Source organism: Chenopodium quinoa, unplaced genomic scaffold (assembly GCF_001683475.1).
Source record: "Chenopodium quinoa cultivar QQ74 unplaced genomic scaffold, ASM168347v1, whole genome shotgun sequence".
NCBI lineage: Eukaryota > Viridiplantae > Streptophyta > Magnoliopsida > Caryophyllales > Amaranthaceae > Chenopodium > Chenopodium quinoa.
Genome location: NW_018744469.1, coordinates 1,065,834 through 1,085,403, shown reverse-complemented (window position 1 = coordinate 1,085,403; position 19,570 = coordinate 1,065,834). Strand labels below are relative to the sequence as shown.

Genomic DNA, 19,570 nt, shown 5'->3' with positions numbered 1-19,570 from the left:
GAGCCGGATTTCTTTGGGGTAAACACCATGCCCCTATCAACCGGCGAACAAAAAATTGTGCCCAAAAACTGGGTACCAAAGCATGAGTGGCTGAGAGATGAGTGCTTCTTGTTCGTCTGCGGTCTCAGTATCATGTTTGACAGACGTGTGTCGAATATCCATCCAGCATTTTAATGGCGCCTTTATTGCTTCTACACTTTTGCTTGTAGTTTTCTCGTTTTGTTTGGTGATCTAACAAACGGTTTTTTTTGCTTAAACCGCTAGAGACATGCTTCCAGAATACAAGATGCCTACCCGTTCAGCTGCTCAAATAAAGAAGGACAATGCTGAGAAAAAACAGGCCCAACAGGCGGCCTCCCAAAAGGATTAGGTTTGTCCCGTCTATCATGATCATTCTTCCTTCATACATATTTGTGCCAACTGCGCCTGGCAATTTGTTTTCTTTATCTAGGATGGAGACAAGGGGCCTCCTAGATCATTTACCAAATTGATCAAACGGAAGACAGAGGACAAGGCCAAAAGCTCAGCCAAGTCTAGAAAAGTGTCTTCAACCTAGATGGTCCCCACCCTCCCGCTTGGCAAGGAACGTTTGTCTACTAGTGGAAACAGTACTAGAAAATAGGCTAATTTTGACGGATCGGTTCCGACGGACAGGTAATTCCGTCGAAAAAACCGAAATTTCCGACGGGATTATGATATTTCCGACGAATTCAAAAAATCCGTCAGAATTCTGTCGGAAATTTCCAACAGAATATAATTTCGTCGGAATATTTGTAATTTCCGACGGAATTTTCCGTCGAAAAGCTAAATTTCCGACGAAAAATAAATCCGACAGAAATTCCGTCGGAATATTTAATTAAAAAATAAAAAAAATCCCCTTTCCGCCTCTTTTTCTCTTTCTTCCTCTTCTTTTTCTCTTTCCTCCACCTCTTTTTCTCTTTCATCTTCTGTTTCTCTTTCCCCCGCCTCTTTTTCTCTTTCCTCTTCTCTTTCTCTTTCCTCTTTCTTCTGCTTCTTCTCTGTTCCTCTTCTTTTCCCCCTTTCTCTGTTTGTCTTCTTCCTTTCCCCCTTTCTCTATTCCTCTTCTTTTCCCTGTTCTCTCGTCCTCCTATATTCTCGCGTTCTCTTCTTCTTTCTCCTTTCTCCTTTCTTTCATTCTCACAAAATCACACATGAAAACTCGAAGGGTTTTAATTTTTTGAACAAAGTAAGGTTTTTCATGTCAAATTCGACCATGAAAACTCTAGATCTAGAGTTTTCATGGTCGAATTTGACCTTTAAAACCCAAATTTAAGCCAATTTCGGGGTTCTCATGGTGAAATGCAAGGTATGTTCTTTGTTTCTTATTTATTTTTGGTTTTTGAATTTTTTTTTTTAATTTTATGATGGATTTTTGAATTTGCATAGGGTTCGGGGTTTTTGTTTTTGAAATTCAAGGTGGTTTAGGGAAACGGCGGTGGTGGTGGGTGGTTTGTGTTCGGGTAATTGCAATGGACTGGTGAGTGGTAGGGTAGTTCGCTTAATTTGGGTTTAGTTTGGGTGGTTTTAGATCTAGGTTTAGTTTTGGTGGTTTTAGATTTGGATTTAGTTGGGTGGTTTTAGATAGATCTGGGTTTAGTTTGGATGCATTAAGGTTAGGTGGGGTGGGTTAGGTTTAGTTAGGGTTAGGCGGGGTGGGTTCGGTTTGGTTATGGTTAGGACTTAGGAGGTGGGTCAGGTTCGGTTAAGGTTGGTGGTAGGGTGGTTCGGTTTGGTTGGAGGTGGTGTTGTTAGGGTTGTTGGGGTGGTGGTGGTGTGTTATGGTTAGGTGGGGTGAGGGTGGGGTTGACAATGGGTTTTTGGGTGGCTGAAGGTGGTGACAGGCCGTGCCGGTGGTGGTGCGACTTGTTTTTTTTATAATTTAATTGCACCAATTTCTGAAGGAATTTCTGTTGGAAATTTCCGGCGGATTTGTATTCCGTTGGAAATTTTCGACGGAATTTTCCGGTGCCAGAACCAGTTCCGACGAAACAATTCTAACGGAATTCCGTCGGAAAACCCATTTCCGACGAAATTTCTGTCAGAAAAGGTTGTTTTTCCTATAAAAGGTTTTCCGACAACCGATTCCAATGGAAATTCCGTTGGATTTCGGTTTTCCGACGGAATTCAAGGTGATTCCGACGGAATTTTTCCGTTGGAAATGGCCTGTTTTCTAGTAGTGGAAGAGCTTGAAAGATTTTGGGATTGATCTTACAAAGAAGCCGAGCGCCTCTGATACGTTGAAGAGTGGCGTGCCACTCAACGCTGCAAGCGGTTCTGTAGTGGTTGTAGGCGTTCAAAGCCTTCAGCCTTTCTCCCAAGGTACGGATGGTCCCTTTGAACTACCTTGGTCCATGCGGGTCAAGTACCGTCCTTAATCGTCAGAAGATTCTTCAGGCAGCCGACAATTTATTGGTTGCACCTATGTTGTTTACTCACCAAATCTACCTTGTGCTGCATATCTTTCCCCAGATGTCCGGACGTGCAACAATATTCCAAGACCATGCTGAAGTCCATATCCAAGGAGGACAAGGAGGCCATCCCTGGGGTACATACGTCTAACGTTGATCGTTATGCTGGTTGAGGTATCTTAGCTTAACTCAAGCCTTTAATATTTTACCAAGTTAATAAGTAACTGTTTGAGTGCTTATCCTACCGTCTGCGTGCTTACGGGTGATGCTGAGAGTTGATGGGCTAAAGAAGTTGTATGCCTGCAATTAAGAAGAGGTAAGGGTTGCCAAAGTCCAGGCGGCTGAGTCTGTTGACATTGTCCAATATCAATGTACAATAAATGATCTTGAGATAAAGGTAGAATTACTAATGCAGGCGGAGACCATCAAACAGCTAACGTCTGCACTGGATGAGGTGAAAAAGAAAGCCTCTGATCTTGAGTCGGAGCTCAAGAATGCCTGGTCAGACCTCAAAGCCTTAGAGGGAGCTGATAAGGAGAACACCACTCTCCAGGCAGATGTCAACCGTCTGAAGAATGAGCTGGCCCCATCAAATAGCAATTATCAGGCGGCTTTGGAGGCTGAAAAGAATCGGCTCATAGAGGAGAATGAACAAGACTGCGAGGAGCGTATGAAGATGACATGGGACCTTGTTCATCTGGGAACCGAATGGGGTGTCTTCGCCATGAGATACCAGTATGCAGATCTTGTTCTCACTGCAAGGGTAGAAGGACAGCCGGAGCTTGAACCGTTTGATACATGGGTACACAAAGAGGAAAACTCAGAAGATGAGGAGCCAGAGAAGGGCGAGGAGGTGAAAGAGCAGCAAGCGAAAGATGCACCAATTAACTCTACTCTGCCTCCGCCTGGGCAGAACTCGTCAGCGGCTATGCCTCATAATTAAGTTTTATGTCTTTTCTTTAGGCCTTGGGCCATCTGCTTTTCCGGCGTGTGTGCCAAGTATTTGTGTAATTTTTTCAACACTTTTCATTTAACCGGATGTAGATCTGGTTTGACAGTATCTCTCCTGGCCTTAAGGTCGGGTTTTTGTTAATGAAGTTACCGAGTGAGTCGGTTTTGTCTCAATTTGAGTTTAATTTTTTCAATTTTGCAATTTTGCTTGCTTTTTGCATTTTCGCTATATATACCTTGATTTTTGCCTAACATGTTAATTGCATACGACAACTAACAAACCGGCTGGCATCGTGTCCCTAGGCGGCTGTGTGGTTGGTTTAAAAATGTAGATTGGTTGACTTAGGAATCTTTGATACTTTAAAAAGTATAACAAGTTCCTTGGTCAATCAATCACTACCGTGATTGCCCCAAACCAAGTACACAACTGTCCAAGGTTCAGGCGGTATGAACTTGGATACCTAGGCGGTTCTTGGCATTACCTAGTTCATTGGACAAGGAAAACCTTCTCCACCGTCTAGGTCATTTGTCAATGTTGACTAGATTTTTTGTAAAAAATAATGTACAAAGGAGTCCTTTTGCCCCATTGGGAGGACAGTTAAATTATGAAATTTTAATCTAAGTTGAAATAACGGCTGATTATCGGCTGTTGTCCATAGGACATGCGGTTTTTTAACGCCGTTTTAGGTTTCATGTCAGATCATTCAGGTTAAACAGCTATGAACTAATCCTTATTAAGGAAGTCAATTGGATTGTTTGAGTTTATAGAGCAATGTACCACCCGAATGGGAGATGCTCTCTGCAACGAATTCTCCCGGATGGGCGTCACCGAATGTCTTACTCTTGCAAGAGCAGACGGTTGGTTTAGATTTTGCCGCTTGCATATTGCATAGACGGTACTCCCATAGGGAACATATCTAGTGATGTAAAAGACAATAAAATTAAATTGAAAACAAAAAGCAACTTTCATTAATAAGCTTTTCATTTACAAAGATTTTTATAAGTCTTACTTGTAGTACTTTTTCCAGTTATCTACATTCCAAGTTCTGGCTAGCTTCCTACCGTCTGGTGTTTCCAGGCGGTAGGTGCCGCCTCTTACTTCTTCATAGATTCGGTAGGGACCTTCCTAATTGGGTGTCAACTTGCCTTGCTCGTTTTCCCTATCGGTTGCCTCCATTTTCCTTAACACAAAGTACCCAACTTTTAAGGGTCGTTTGTGTACTCTCTTGTTGTAGGCTCTTGTCATTCTCAGATGGTATATCTCATGACGTTGTTGGGTTTCGTAGTGTCCGACACTACGCGGAATGAAACCCGCCCAAGACCCGCACACTAATCAATGTAACTAAACATGCAATCACATAATCTAACAACAAAAGAGAGAGAAAGAGAAAAGTTGATCTTACCCTTGACGCGTGCTTCGCTCGCTCACGAGCTCTTACTTGAAAGCTCTAGCTTTGCAAGTGCGTAAGCCTCCGACGGCTCGCACCCTCAACCCGACCCAAGCAGTGTCTACCCCGAAGGTTAGTTGGGGTTAAACCAAGGAAATACTAGAGTATTACAAACTTAAAGGTTTTCTCACTTATAAGGAGATGCCTTATTGAGTTTAACTCAAGTGCTTCTTCCCAAACCTAAAACATGGGTATTTATAGGGAAGGGAGTCTTGATTTCCCATTTTCCATCAATGTGGGAGAATTGCATTTTGCTCAATTAATTTTAATCAAAAAACAAATTAAAATGCAAATGAATCAACAAGCACCAAATGGCAAATGGTGAGCAAGGGTAGGTGAGGATCACTAAGGAGGAAGGGGGACCAAACACCACTTACTCCCCAAGCAAGGCACCAACACCGGTCTTCTCATTGACCGGATACTGGCCCACGCACAGCTGGCTGGCCGCCTGCCTAGCACCAAGGCAATGCGGGCTGCTGCTGTGTTGCGTGTGCTATGCGATGTGCGTGTGCTAGGCGATGCCTGGTTTCTCCGATGCTGCGAGTGACTGTGTGCGAGGCCCACCATACTAGCACGCTAGCACGCATGGCGCACCAGCTGCTAGCTTGCTTGCAGCCATGAGCACCAGCCCCGCAAGCATGCTCAGCCAGCAAGCCTAGCACGCATATGTATGCTTGGCTTGCGGCATGCACTTTCGATGCGGTTGGTGGCCTAGGCTAGCCTAGCACTCGCATAGACCAGATATTTATCCTTGTTCCTTTTCAGGTACTTTAGGATATTCTTAGCCGTAATCCAATGCGCCTCTCCTCGGTCTAATTGGTATCGGGTCGTCCACTCAAGGCATACGATACATCCGGCCTAGCACATATCATGACATACATGATTGATCCAATAAGCGAAGCATATAGAATCTAATTCATCCTCTCTCGCTCATCAAGTGTCTGTTGACACTGCTGCTTGCTGAGAGCTATGCCATGTTACATGGGTAGGTGCCCTCTTTTGGCCCCTTCCATGTTGAATCGTGCCAGTACCTTATCAATATAAGTACTTTGGCTCAATCCAATAATCCTTTTAGATATATCTCGATAGATCTTGATGCCCAATATGTACTGTGCCTCTCCCAAGTCCTTCATTGAAAAGCATTTCCCAAGCCAAGTCATTATAGACTCCAACATTTGAATGTTGTTTCCAATGAGCAATATGTCATCGACATATAAGACGAGGAATGCGATGTCACTCCCACTGAACTACTTGTAAACACAAGACTCATCTGGATTCTTGATAAAACCAAACTTACTAATGGGTTCATCGAATCGCAGATTCCAACTTCTGCTTGCTTGCTTTAGTCCATAAATGGACTTCTCAAGCTTGCATACCTTCCCAGCATTGCTTGAATCAACAAAACCTTCCGGCTGTGTCATGTACATAGTTTCTTCCAAAAGAAAATGGCTTAGGATCCGGCGGATCGAGCCTCATGCATTCAATCATGCCAACTTGATCATTGCAATGGTAGAGCTTCAAACGGTGGCCGTTAACCATGAACTTGTTCCCCTCCGCTTCCAACTCAAAAGACCCGTAAGGAGTAGTCCTTGTAATTGTGAAGGGCCCCGACCACTTGGATTTTAGCTTTTTGGGAAACAACCGAAGCCTAGAGTTGAACAACAACACCTTGTCTCCAACCTTGAAGCTCTTGTTCCTTATATGTCGGTCGTGCCATCTCTTAGTCCTCTCCTTTTAGAGCCTCGAGTTCTCGTAAGCATCATACCGGAGCTCCTCAAGTTCATTGAGCTTAAGCAATCTTTTCTCACCCGCCAAGGACATGTCCATGTTGAGCTCTTTGATCGCCCACCAAGCCTTGTATTCCAACTCAACCGGCAAGTGACAAGCCTTCCCATAGACCAACCGGTAGGGGGTCGTGCCAATGGGGGTTTTGTATGCCGTCCTTAGAGCCCAAAGCGTGTCATCGAGCTTGAGAGACCAATCTTTTCTAGACTTGTTCACCATCCTCTCAAGAAGGTTTTTGATCTCTCTATTGGACACTTACACTTGTCCTTTAGTTTGAGGGTGGTAAGGGAGACCAACCTTGTGATGAACCCCGTACCTTTTGAGGAGAGCTTCGAATTTCTTCTTGGCAAAATGAGAACCACCATCGCTGATTAGCACTCTAGGAACCCCAAACCGTGGAAATATGACTTTTTTGAGAAGCTTGAGCACCACTTTATGGTCATTGGTGGGGGATGGTATAGCTTCAATCCACTTGGTCACATAGTCCACCGCCACCAAGATATAAAGATTTCCACAAGAAGAGACAAAAGGCCCCATGAAGTCGACACCCCAAACATCGAATGGCTCGACCTCCAAAATGTTTTGTTGAGGCATTTCATCCCTTTTGGTTATGCCACCACTTCTTTGGCATTTTTCACACCGTGAAACGAATTTTTGGGCATCCTTATTATCAAAAGGAAGCCTAGAAAGTTATCCGCTACATAGTTCTTCGCTCCCTTTTTATCCCTAATCTCAATATCAAAATCTTGTAGCGAAAGAACCAAACGGATAAGACGCGGTTTTGCTTCCTTTTTGGTCATGAGATAACGAACCGCTACATGATCCGTGTACACGATCACCTTTGAGCATATGAGGTAAGACCGAAACTTATCTATGGCGAAGACAACCGCTAGCATTTCCTTTTTCGTTGTGGTATAATTCCTTTGAGCTTCGTCAAGTGTTCTACTTGCATAGTAGATGACATAGGATCGACCTTCCTTCTTTTGTCCAAGCACGACACCTACTACAAGATCACTAGCATCACACATTAGTTCAAAGGGCAAGCTCCAATCCGAAGCTTGCACAATGGGAGAGGAGATGAGGGCTTCCTTGAGCTTTTGGAATGCCTCAAGGCAAGCCTCATCAAAATTGAACATAACATCCTTTTTGAGTAACTCGGTTAAGAGTTTGGTGATTGATGAAATTTTTTTGATAAACCTCCGGTAAAAACCGGCATGCCCTAGAAAAGCTCTCACTCCCATAACGGAGGTAGGAGGGGGCAACTTAGCAATCACCGAAACCTTAGCCGAGTCAACTTCAATGCCATTTTTTGATACTTTATGGCCTAGGACAATACCTTCCTCGACCATAAAATGGCATTTTTCCAAATTCAACACTAAACTCGTCTTTTAAAAACTTTTTCAAGGTTAATAAGACATGTGTCAAAAGACGAGCCACCAACACTAAAATCATCCATAAAAACTTCAATCTTATTCTCAAGCATTTCAGAAAAAATGGAAGTCATGCATCGTTGGAAAGTTGAGGGAGCATTGCATAACCCGAATGGCATTCTTCGGTATGCAAATGTCCCATATGGACATGTAAAAGTAGTTTTCTCTTGATCACTTGGATGGATAGGAATTTGGACAAAGCCGGAATATCCATCCAAGAAGAAAAAGAAAGCGTGATGGGAGAGTCTCTCCAACATTTGGTCCATGAAGGGGAGAGGAAAATGATCTTTCTTAGTGTTTTTGTTCAACTTCCTATAGTAAATGCACATCCTCCACCCGGTCACCGTCCGGGTGGAGATTTCCTCTCCTCCTTCTCCCTTGACAATGGTCATTCCACCCTTTCTTGGAACCACGTGAACCGGGCTAACCCACTTGCTATCGGAGATAGCATAGATTATACCCGCTTCACACAATTTAAAAATTTCTTTCTTGACAACCTCTTGGAGGTTAGGGTTCAACCTCCTTTGAGGCTCAATGGAGGTGGATTGATCATCCTCAAGGTGAATACGATGCATGCATAAAGAAGGGCTAATACCCTTGATATCATCAATGCTATACCCTATCACATTTCTAGAATGTCTTTCTAGAACTTGGAGTATGAAGGCATTTGTGTGACTACCTCAATGAAAGGGAGGTTAATGTGTAAGTTCTTCATCACACTTAGGAACCTTACGAATTTGTCATTCAATTTTCTCTCCGCAAGTCGACCGGGAAAAGGAACCGATCCATCAAGATTTCTAGCCTCACTAGAAGTTGAGGATGTCACAACATCCTTAGACTTCTTTTTCTCGATACTCCTCTCTTCCTCATCAACCTTCTCTTCTTCAACTTCTTTATCTTCACTCACCCTCTCTTCTCCTTCTTTTCTTTGCCATCTCCCTCCTTGGGACCTTCATAGGATGTGCTCAATCTCAATGTGATTGCCTTGCAAGAGTCGGGTTTCACGATGTTAGAAGGGTTGGTTTGTGATTGTTCGGGTAAAGTAGAAGATGAGTTGAAAGGAACCCTCTCGGCCAATTGAGCTAGTTGTGAATCAACCATCTTGTTGTGAGCCTTGACCTCTTGCATTTTTTGATTCATGGCTTGAAGTTGTTGAAGAATTTGGGTTTGATTAGAATTGGGTTGAGATGTTTGCTCTTGACTCCTTTGAGTCGTTTGACTTTGATTGTGGTATTGGTGTTGATTATTGTGTTGGTTGTTTCTTGCATAGTTTCCTCTTTGGTTTTGGGTTTGGAATGGAGATGGGTTTTGATATTGGATGTTGGAGTTGTATGGTTGTTGAGCTTGTTGATTCCATTGTTGAGGTTGGGTTGCGAATCCGGGTGGTGGTTGTCTCCAAGCTACTCCACCGCCACCTCCCCTATATTCATCTTGCCTTGTGTTATAAGCCGCTATATGCTCCGGGCTCAAACCTCCACAATAAGATCTATCGTGGTTGGTGCCACCACAATTTTGACAAGAGAAAGAGTTGAATCGGGAGGAGCTTGCACCACTAGTGATATTGGTGTTCAACTTTGCGAGCCCCTTTGTCAAAAGCTCAATTTGATGTTGCAATTGATCAACTTTTTCCAACTCATACTTCCCACCTTTCTTTGGCGCATTCCTCCTTCTACCTCCCCAAGAGTAGTTTTTGACTACCTCTTCAATTGTTGCTTCAACTTCATTTTGAGGGACTTTGATCAATTGTCCACCCACCTCCGCATCCAAATTAGCTCGAGACATCGGTTCCAAACCATCATAGAAGAACCTCATGAGTAAGCTTTGATTGTATTCATGGTGAGGACATGCTTGCACCAACTCTTTAAACCTCTCCCAAGCTTCACTAAGGCTTTCCTCCGTCTCTTGTTCAAAAGATGCAATCTTCCTCCTCATGTCGGCGGTTTTCTCTTCGGAGATGAACCTTTTCAAGAATGCTTGGACAATTTCTCTCCATGTTGTGAGAGAATTAGGCTTGACTTGCTTGAGCCACTTCTTTGCTCTCCCCGCAAGAGATTGCCGGAATAGATGCATCCGAATGTATTCTTGAGAAACTTGGTTGGTTTGTATCATGGCACAAAGTTCAAGAAATCTATCAAGATGCTTAATGGGGTCTTCACTTGGCGAACCTGAGAATTGCTCCGCTTGAACCATTCGAGTGTATTGAAGATGGATGGTGAAATTAGTTTCTGTGACGGGTAGCAATATCCCACCGGTGAGCTCATAATCCTCCGGATTACCGAACTCACGAAATAAAACATCTGCTTGTTGTCCTGCCATTTCGTCACCTTGGGAATGTGAGGACCAAGAATCACTTTCAGTATAAAAAATGGCACCAAAAACCTCGCCCCTCTTCTTGATAAAGTCTACGGACTTGTCTCAAGGTGCGGTCGATTTCGTGATCAATGTTGTGAGTAGGTGGTCCTTGAGATCTTCTTTGCATTCACCAAAGCTAAGAAAACAATTAACAATGACTAGCAAGTGGAAAAAGAACAATACAAAAAGCAACAAATCCACTAATAACACAAATTAAAAGTGCAAAACAAGCCGTCTCCCCGGCAACGGCGCCAAAATTTTGATCGTTGGACAATAGGTCGTTAGTTTACTACCCTAGATCAAAATTACAATTTATATCTCCTAACCTATCTCTATCAAAATTTCTTTAGATAGTGGTAAGTTAGGGTCGATTCCCAAGGAAACGGGGGTTTAGCACAATTAATATGGTATCTAGGATAAATTGCTAGTAACAAAGAGAGTGTTGAGATATAGTTGTGAGAAATCCTACAGACAAACTATCAACTAATGAGTCAAGTATAAACTAAAAACAAGGGATAAGAAAGGTCACTTCTATATGCGAGTAAAAGGATTGAGATAAAGAGATAACAATGGCAAAAGCACTAGGGAGAGGGGGATTCAATCATGAACAAGGAATACTAATGAAAATCGATAAGGAACCAATTCTAGGAGTATAAACTCTACCTAAGATAGTTCATACTCATGAAACTACTCAAGCAAGTCGATGAAATCATTCACACCTAGATTAAATCATTCTCATGCATTCAACCAAGGGCTAGACTCTTGGGATCAGAGGTGCACACACTAACTCCAAGCATATTTTAGCTCAAATCATCAACTCAAAAATAAATCCCAATCAATAATCAATAGATAATCAAATACACATGATTTTCACCCCCTTCCCTAGCTAAAAACCTAAGCTAGAAGAAAGGGAATAGCCATGACAACTAACATAAGCATATATTCGAAATCAACACAACCTAACGATTCTAACTTGAAAGGAAATCAAAGTAAATAATAAAGCTTGAATATTTATGAAAGAAAACTCAAGTAAGAACAATAAAACAAAGAAAACCAAAAACTAGAGAAACAAAAGTAAAGATTGATATTATAAAGATGAAAGATTACCAAATCATCAAAGTAGTAGCAACAATCTAGAAGAAAGCTTGAATATTTGATTACAAAGATTGATTCTTGAAGACTAGTGTTTTCTCTTTCTAGAAGACATGGATATTCTCTCTCTACTAATGATTTTAAGCCAATGGAATAGTAAATTAATGAAAAACTCAAGCTAAAGACTATTTATAGTCTTCTACCAAAATGAAGAAAAAGGGCAAGGGAGAGGGCTCTCCGAACAGGCTGCCGCGCCCTCTCCAAGCTGGGTAATAAGCTCGTCAAACCCAGATTGCCGCGCCCGCGGGTCTTCTCTACCGCGCCCGCGGCTCGCCATCTCCACTTTCTCTTGTTGGCATCAGGGCCTCCCTGTCCGCGCCCGCGGCTATAAAGCCCGCGCCCGTGACTAAGCTTATTAGCGCGCCCTCTCCATTTTGGCATCTCGACTTCCTTGGCAAGCTTCTTTAGCATCTCCACTCAAGCTAGTAATCCATGATTTGCCCACGAGTGCGAGGAGCTATCAAAACACACGAAAAGGAGGTAAAAACTAAAAGAAAAGACGAAAGGGGAAGGGAAAACATGAGAAGGAGCCAAAATGACTAAAATAGAGATAAAAGAGGTGAAAAGAGGCATAAACGAGTGACAAATCTGGGGGAAATCTCTAATGAAAGAGGGTAAAAAGGTGGCATAAATGCCACACATCACTTATCTGGATTCTTGATAAAACCAAACTTACTAATGGCTTCATCGAATCGCAGATTCCTACTTCTGCTTGCCTGCTTTAGTCCATAAATGGACTTCTTAAGCTTGCATAACTTCCCAGCATTGCTTGGATCAACAAAATCTTCTGGCTGTGTCATATACACATTTTCTTCCAAAATCCCATTAAGGAAGGCGGTTTTGACATCCATTTGCCATATTTCGTAATCGTAATATGCAGCAATCGCTAGGATGATCTGGACGGACTTAAGAATTCAACTGGTGAAAAGGTTTCATCATAATCAACTCCGTTAATTTGCCTGCAATCTTTTTCCACCAGTCTAGCTTTGTATATAGATACATTTCCATCTTTGTCTGTTTTCAATTTGAAAATCCATTTACAACCGATAGGTGTATAACCTTCGGGCAAATTAACCAAGTCCCAGACTTGATTTTCAGACATGGAGTCCATCTCGGATTTCATGGCCTCTTGCCATTTAGCAGAGTCGGGGCTCGTCATAACTTGTTTGTATGTCGCTGGCTCATCTCCATCCATAACTAGGATGTCTTGATCTTCGGTTAAGATAGTACCAAGGTATCTCTCTGGTTAAGATCTTGGCCGTTGCGACCTACACAGGGTAATAGGTTGAGCATTTGCATTGTCGGTTCGAATTAGACCAATGTCAACAGCTGCTTCTAAAGCACTTTGATTGTCAGTTTTGTCATGTTGACTTTGTTGCTCTACCTCTTCGATTTTCCTCTCACTTGTCATTTTGGAATGGTGTTCCTTCTCCAAAAAGACACCATCACGAGCAACAAACACTTTGTTCTTGGATTATTGTAGAAGTAATACCCCTTGGTTTCTTTTGGGTAGCCCACAAAGAAACACTTGTCTGATTTTGGGTGAAGTTTGTCAGAAATTAATCTCTTGACATATACTTCGCAACCCCAAATCTTAAGAAAAGACAACCTCGGAGGTTTCTTCGTCCATAATTCATATGGAGTCTTTTCGACAGCTTTTGACGGAGCACGGTTCAGTTTTAGTGCCCCAGTTAGAAGTGCGTGTCCCTAGAAAGAGATAGGAAGTTTACTAAGACCCATCATTGATCAAACCATTCTAACAAGGTTAGATTCCTCTATTTGGATACTCCGTTCCATTGTGGAGTTTTGGGAGGTGTCAACTCTTAAAGAATACCATTTTATTTCAAGTGACCGTCGAATTCATGGCTCAAATACTCGCCACCTCAATCCGATCGAAGTGCTTTTATTTTCTTGCTAAGTTGATTTTCGACTTCACTATGAAATTCTTTGAATTTATCAAAAGATTCAAATTTGTTCGACATAAGGTAGACATAACCATATCTACTGTAGTCGTCGGTGAAGGTAATGAAATATCGACAACCTTGCCTTGCGGGTGTACTCATTGGTCCACATACATCCATATGTATTAGACCCAATAAGTCACTTGCCCTTTCTCCCAACTTGGAGAATGGCTGCTTTATCATCTTGCCTAATAGATATCCTTCGTAATTTTCAAACAACTCCAAGTCGAATGAGTCAAGAACACCTTCTTGAAGAAGTTTCTTGATGCGTTTGACGTTAATATGGCCAAGACGACAATGCCACAAGTAGGTTTGATTCGACTCGATGGTCTTAGCCCTTTTGGCGGTATCATTAATGTTATAAACTTGTTTGTCTATAAAGACCATTTTCTGAATATGCCTTACCATATAAAACATTATCGAAATAAAATGAATAACTATTGTTCTTAATTCGAAATTAAAAACCTTTGGCGTCCAACGCCGAAATTGAAATAATGTTTTTGGTAACTCTAGGAACATGATAACAATTGTCAAGTTCTAGAACAAGCCTAGAGGGCAAGGACAAACTGAGAATTCCAACGGATACGACATACATCCTTGCTCCATTGCTGACCTGAAGCTCGAACTCTCCCTTCTCTAGCCTCCTATTTATCCTTAGTCCCTGAGCATTGGAACAAAGGTTGGAGCCACATCCGATATATAATACCCATGATATTTTGCTAGCGAAGTTTAAGTCTATAACAAAAATACCTGATGAAGAAGAAACGGTGCCGTTCTTCTTATCTTCCTTGAATTTGAGGCAATCGCGCTTCCAATGTCCCTTCTTCTTGCAATAGAAACATTCGGAATCGGATTTAGAAGAGGCTACCTTCTTGTCCTTGCCACTCTTAGCAGCACTTGACTTAGGCGGAAAGTTCTTCTTCTTTTTCCCTTTAAAGCTTCTCTTCTTGCCCGAGCTCTTAAATGGCTTGCCCTTTCTCACCATGAGCATGTCATGCTTTCCCTCATCTTTGAGGGTTTGCTCGGCCTGCTTCAACATACCATGAATCTCGGTGAGAGTTTTCTCCATGCTGTGCATATTATAGTTCATCTTGAACTGATCATAGCCTTTGTGCAGCAAGTGGAGAATGATTTCAATTGCCATCTCGGTCGAATACCCAACATCGAGCCTTTACATGTTCTCAAATAATCCAATCATTTTAAGAACATGCGGGCTGACTGGCTCTCCTTTCTTGAGCTTGCTCTCAAGGATCTGCCTGTGGGTTTCGAACCTTTCAGTTCGGGCCTGCTCTTGAATCATATTATGAAGTTCAGAAATGATCTTAAAAGCCGTCTCCTTTTCAAAGAAAGTATTTTGAAGGTTTGGAGACATAGTGGCCAACATGATGCACTTGACATCCCGATTGGCACTTTGCCATCGGTTAAGGGCAGCCTGAGTGACCTCCTCATTGGGAGTGTCAGGAATTTCCTCATCAAGGACGTATTCCTTTTGTTCTTGCATGAGAACAATACGCAAATTGCTTTGCAAATCAAGAAAATTTGGCCCACTCAACTTCTCCTTGTCGAGAATTGAGCGTAATGAAAACTGGTTGTTTGAGTTACTTGCAGACATGTTTCTACAATTGAAAGAATCTGAAATGAAAAACCATTCATAAACCAATAAGTTTGAAATTTAACGCATTCATGCAAATTTATCTTATTGAGCATTTTATCCACGCATTAACATTAGTCCCTTTGAGGCGAGAATAAAATGATTACAAGATCCCAAAAATCAAACAGTGATTAAGCATGGTTTGGCTTGTCTTAATACTTAATATTTTAGGGTAAGCAATCCAATTGCTAATAGCTCCAAGCTACTCTTAGTTCGATAAAATGTCGCATCTAATGCTTCATTGACATTTTATCTCTATTGCCATGACATCTAAGGACTCCTTACCGATATCGTTGAGCTTAACCAAGACAACTTGTATACCTAATATACCTTACGTTCCTAGGGAAGTAGTGATGCCTTGCTTTGGCGTAGCCCATCACATACGCGCATTAGTTTGGTAAGTGTTGTTCTTGGAATGACATATTTCAGCTCAATATTTTAGGGACCTAGGGTTTCTATGTTGGTTGATTTAAGTGAACTCAATTAAATATCACAACATTTGAAAACTTAAACATGCATCTAACATATAATTCACATATATAAGGACAATTATATATAGAAAATATAAAATAAGATGCATTTGGCAACTACTATGACCCCTTGAAATCTTCAAATCTTCAAGAGTCTTCATCTTGGCTCGCTTTCATAGAAATGCCGTCTTGAGACATCTTCGCCAAAATAAAATTACTAGCTACTACGACTAGGATTAATATAAATATTAAGGTACAAAATTACGTAACGGTACGCAGACCATATTTAGATTTACAAAAATACATAACGGATTGCAGTCTGTATTTACTATCCTAATCGGGCCCCACTAGTTGCCATTTTCACGAAACCTTTGAAACAATATACCTTCCATTCATCCATTCATTATATGTGAATGGCCCATGCATTTTACAACGAAAAACAAGTAACAATGCATAACGCGCGCGAACTAGTAACTAACTTAGGTGCTTAATCCAATTAACGCGCCTAATTAAAACTAGTCAAAGTTGTTTAACATTTTATGTGATTAAGACGCATTTATTTCATGCAATTAACGAAGCTCCCGCTAAATTCCTCATCCAACTTAATTAATCCAATTAACTAAGCCGGTTAACCCAAATTTTGTCAAAATCAAAAATTTTGCAAAGGCCTGAAAAATCGAGGCCTAGCCTCGTTAAAATAATTAAATAAATTAAAACGGAAAATGTTTGCAAAAACCGATAGCCCAATTTAAGCAAGAAATCGACCCACCCAAAATCGTGGGATGCACACCATGGTTGCCTAGCAGCATTTAGGAGATGCGGCTACCTGTGCTAGGTGCTGGCAGACATGCCTAGCAACGCATGCCACGCTTGCTGGCACCAGCAGCTTGCTGCGCATGCTATGCATGCTGGCTGCTTGCTAACGCTGGTAGGCGAGTGGCTGTTTTGCTGCCCAGCAGCACGCACAAGCATGGCCAGCAGCCATGCGCCACGCACCATGCACTTAGCACCACACACACGAGCCCAGCCACACAACAACAACAACATTTTGAGGTGAAGCACCCTTGTGCGCACCTAAGGCGGCCACATGTGGGTTGCGTGAGCAGCCAAGCTAGACTTGGTGGCGATTGGGCGCTTTGCCTTAATTTGTGTTATTTTTCTCTGGATTTTAATCTCGTTATTCGTGTGACATAAAATTAATTCTAAACTTATTTTAGAATCAATTTAGTCCAAAAATGAAATTAAAACAAGTCCAACTTAATTAAATTCAATTTTCAATGGTGCACAAGCCTAAATTATTCAAGAAGTTAAAACAATTTAGGTCTTTCTTTATGCTACAAAAAAAATTGAAGGGCTACACTCATAATTAATTTAATCAAATGTAAATTAATAATGAGATTTGACAAAATTAAAGGGGTTGGAAAATTAAACCCTTTCATCCAATGAAAAATTTTTCCAACAATAACTTGTGTAAAATTGAAAAAATTACATCTTCCAATATGAAGATTAATCAAAACTCAATCACAAGTTTTGAACTTTAAGGACTTTAATCAACATAAAAATGTTTAAATCCAAATATTAGTTCAATATGGAATTTAGCAATCAATGTTCCAACCAAATAAACAATTAAAGATTGGATGTTTGAAATATTAGGGGCTTCAAAATTGCAAGTTCACCATAAACATTCACGCTTGAAGCAATTATTTGCAATAATGTGAAAAATTCAAGTTTATGTGAAAAGTGAACACATCAAATTAAGCACCAATTATGACTTCATAAACATGCTTAATGAGGTTTATAATTGCAGTAGCTTAGGGATGCAACCATACATTAATCTAACTTCAACATGCAATAATTAATCAAGGTTAAAAGATTTAAAATTTTTCGTCAAAAACGAAAAAACCCTCGAAAAACATATTTCTGGGTGGATTTTGGCTTCTGGACAATCCTAAAAGGGTCAGAAAAAATTTAGAACATCGATTCCACCCAAAAATCACTATTTTTGAGTCGAAATCTGGGTTCGTCAGCCAAATTAGTAATAAATACGAGATTAAAATTAATTAAAACGAGCTTCTAATCCAATTAGAAAGCATAACCAGAAATTTAAATCCATTTTAAATTACCTTAATTAATTATTAGTCACAATAATTAAAGTGAGCGCGGCTCCGATACCGCTATTGGGTTTCGTAGAGTCCGACTCTACGCGGAAGAGAAACCCGCCTAAGACTCGTACACTAATTAAAACGATTAAGCATGTAATCACAAATTAAACAACAATTAAGAGAGAGAAGGAAAGACATTCTTACCCTTGGCACGTGCTTCGCTCGAATCCCGAGCTCTTACTTCAAAACTCGAACCCCGCAAATACGAAGGTCTCCGACGGCTCGTACCCACGAACCCAACCCGAACGATCCAAGTCCCGAAGGTTAGTCGGGACCCGACCAATAAAACTAGAGTTTTACGAACTTAAGGTTTTCTCACTTTTCCAAGGAGATGCCGTTTTAGTTCCACTCAAGTGTTCTTCCTAAATCCCAAAACCTTGGTATTTATAGGGAAATGAACCTTGAATTCCCATTCTCAATCAATGTGGGAGATTTCAAGTTTCCCATTTTATTTTAATTAAAACAAAAATAACATTGCAATTCAATCAATAAGTTACAAGTGTCACAAGGAGGATGAGAGATTAGGTGAGGACCATTTCCAAAGGGGGGGACCATGGCCTTGCTCCCTAAGGCAAAGCTCACACACTTGGTCCCCACAAGCAAATCGACCCTCCTCTCCAATTGGCTGGCTGGCAGCCTGCCTTGGCTGCTAAGGCTGCCAGTTGGCACCTATCACCAAGGATTGTCTAGCACCGCGCATAGCGCAATACGCCTAGCATGCTGCTATGCTATGGTGCGTGGCTGCGATGGCTAGGCGCCTAGCATGCTAGCAAGCACGCAAGGTTGCGATGCTTGCGAGCAGTGCTAGGCTATGCCTAGCGACGTGCGATGGCTTTCTAGCACGCATGGTCTTAGCACGCCTAGCATGCTAGGCTTGCGTCTAGCATTGCGAATGGTCTTGCCTAGCTTAGCACTCACATGGCTAGGCCAATGCGAGGCTACGGCTAGGCTCAAACTTGTAACTTGATTGATTTCACGTAATACTGTAACGACTCTTCTAATCCTTCAGATTGATTCGTCGCCTCGGATCGGTTACTCGATTGGGTGTGACCCTAAAGGGTTCAGTCAAGATTAAGCTGTAATATTAATTGTACATTAATATTACTGATCGGAAGTGGCCTCCACCTAGGCATTCCTATCACTTGACCTTACTGAAGAATTAACTTTCCAATAACTCTGAACCCTCTATCGGAATAATACACTTGTTGGAAGGATACCATTCTTTTCACCCCGTCCTTTGTATTGGGATGCGGAGCGGGTGGCTTGTCCTTCACCGACTTAGCCTTCTCAGAGTGAGAGGGCTTCTTTGCTAATTGACCCTTGTTGGGACCAGCTGTCTTTTTGGTGATCATGTCCTTCATCTCCTCCTTGAAGCTCGTCATGAATTTCATGAACTCTTCTCAGGTGATATGAGCAATCTGTCCTGCCGGCTGAGGCTGGCTGGTTGACTTACTTGGACCCGCCTAATCATCGCCCCATTCCCTATTATCCTTGGAACGGATGCGTCTGGTTTTAAGGGATCCATCTTTGGCCGTGTGTACTTCGACCTCTCGATCAGAATCTATATCATGGTACGAATAGACCTCTAATTCTGGACGTTTGTCCTTAGGAGGCGGTACAGTCTCTTGAGAAACCATCTTAGAGGTACTCTCTCCACAGATGGCGCCAAATGTTTTGGGGTTTTTTATGTGTCCTGCAGGAGAGTTACGTTACCAAGACTGGATTCCTTTGCTTGTACCTGCAAACAAACAGAAGCTCCGGTTGTGCGGAGTTCCGCCT

The 19,570-nt window shown here is 41.8% G+C and overlaps 1 protein-coding gene across 1 annotated transcript; it reads right to left on the bottom strand.

Annotated features, from left to right (window-relative positions):
• Positions 1–8,946: 8,946 nt before the first annotated feature.
• On the bottom strand, positions 8,947–10,359 carry LOC110697616. The gene is made up of 2 exons (XM_021875000.1): positions 9,911–10,359; positions 8,947–9,862 (listed from the first exon to the last, which is right to left on the bottom strand). The coding sequence occupies exons 1-2, from the start codon at positions 10,357–10,359 to the stop codon at positions 8,947–8,949; spliced, it is 1,365 nt and encodes a 454-aa protein (XP_021730692.1).
• Positions 10,360–19,570: the final 9,211 nt, after the last annotated feature.

What these genes read in the sequence shown, in the direction of transcription:
- LOC110697616 (XM_021875000.1), bottom strand. Translation starts at nt 10,359, where the DNA reads ATGGCAGGACAACAAGCAGATGTTTTATTTCGTGAGTTCGGTAATCCG. An exon ending in CTTAGTGAAGCTTGGGAGAG is followed by an intron (nt 9,863 to 9,910) that starts GTTTAAAGAGTT and finishes ATACAATCAAAG; the next exon opens with CTTACTCATGAGGTTCTTCT.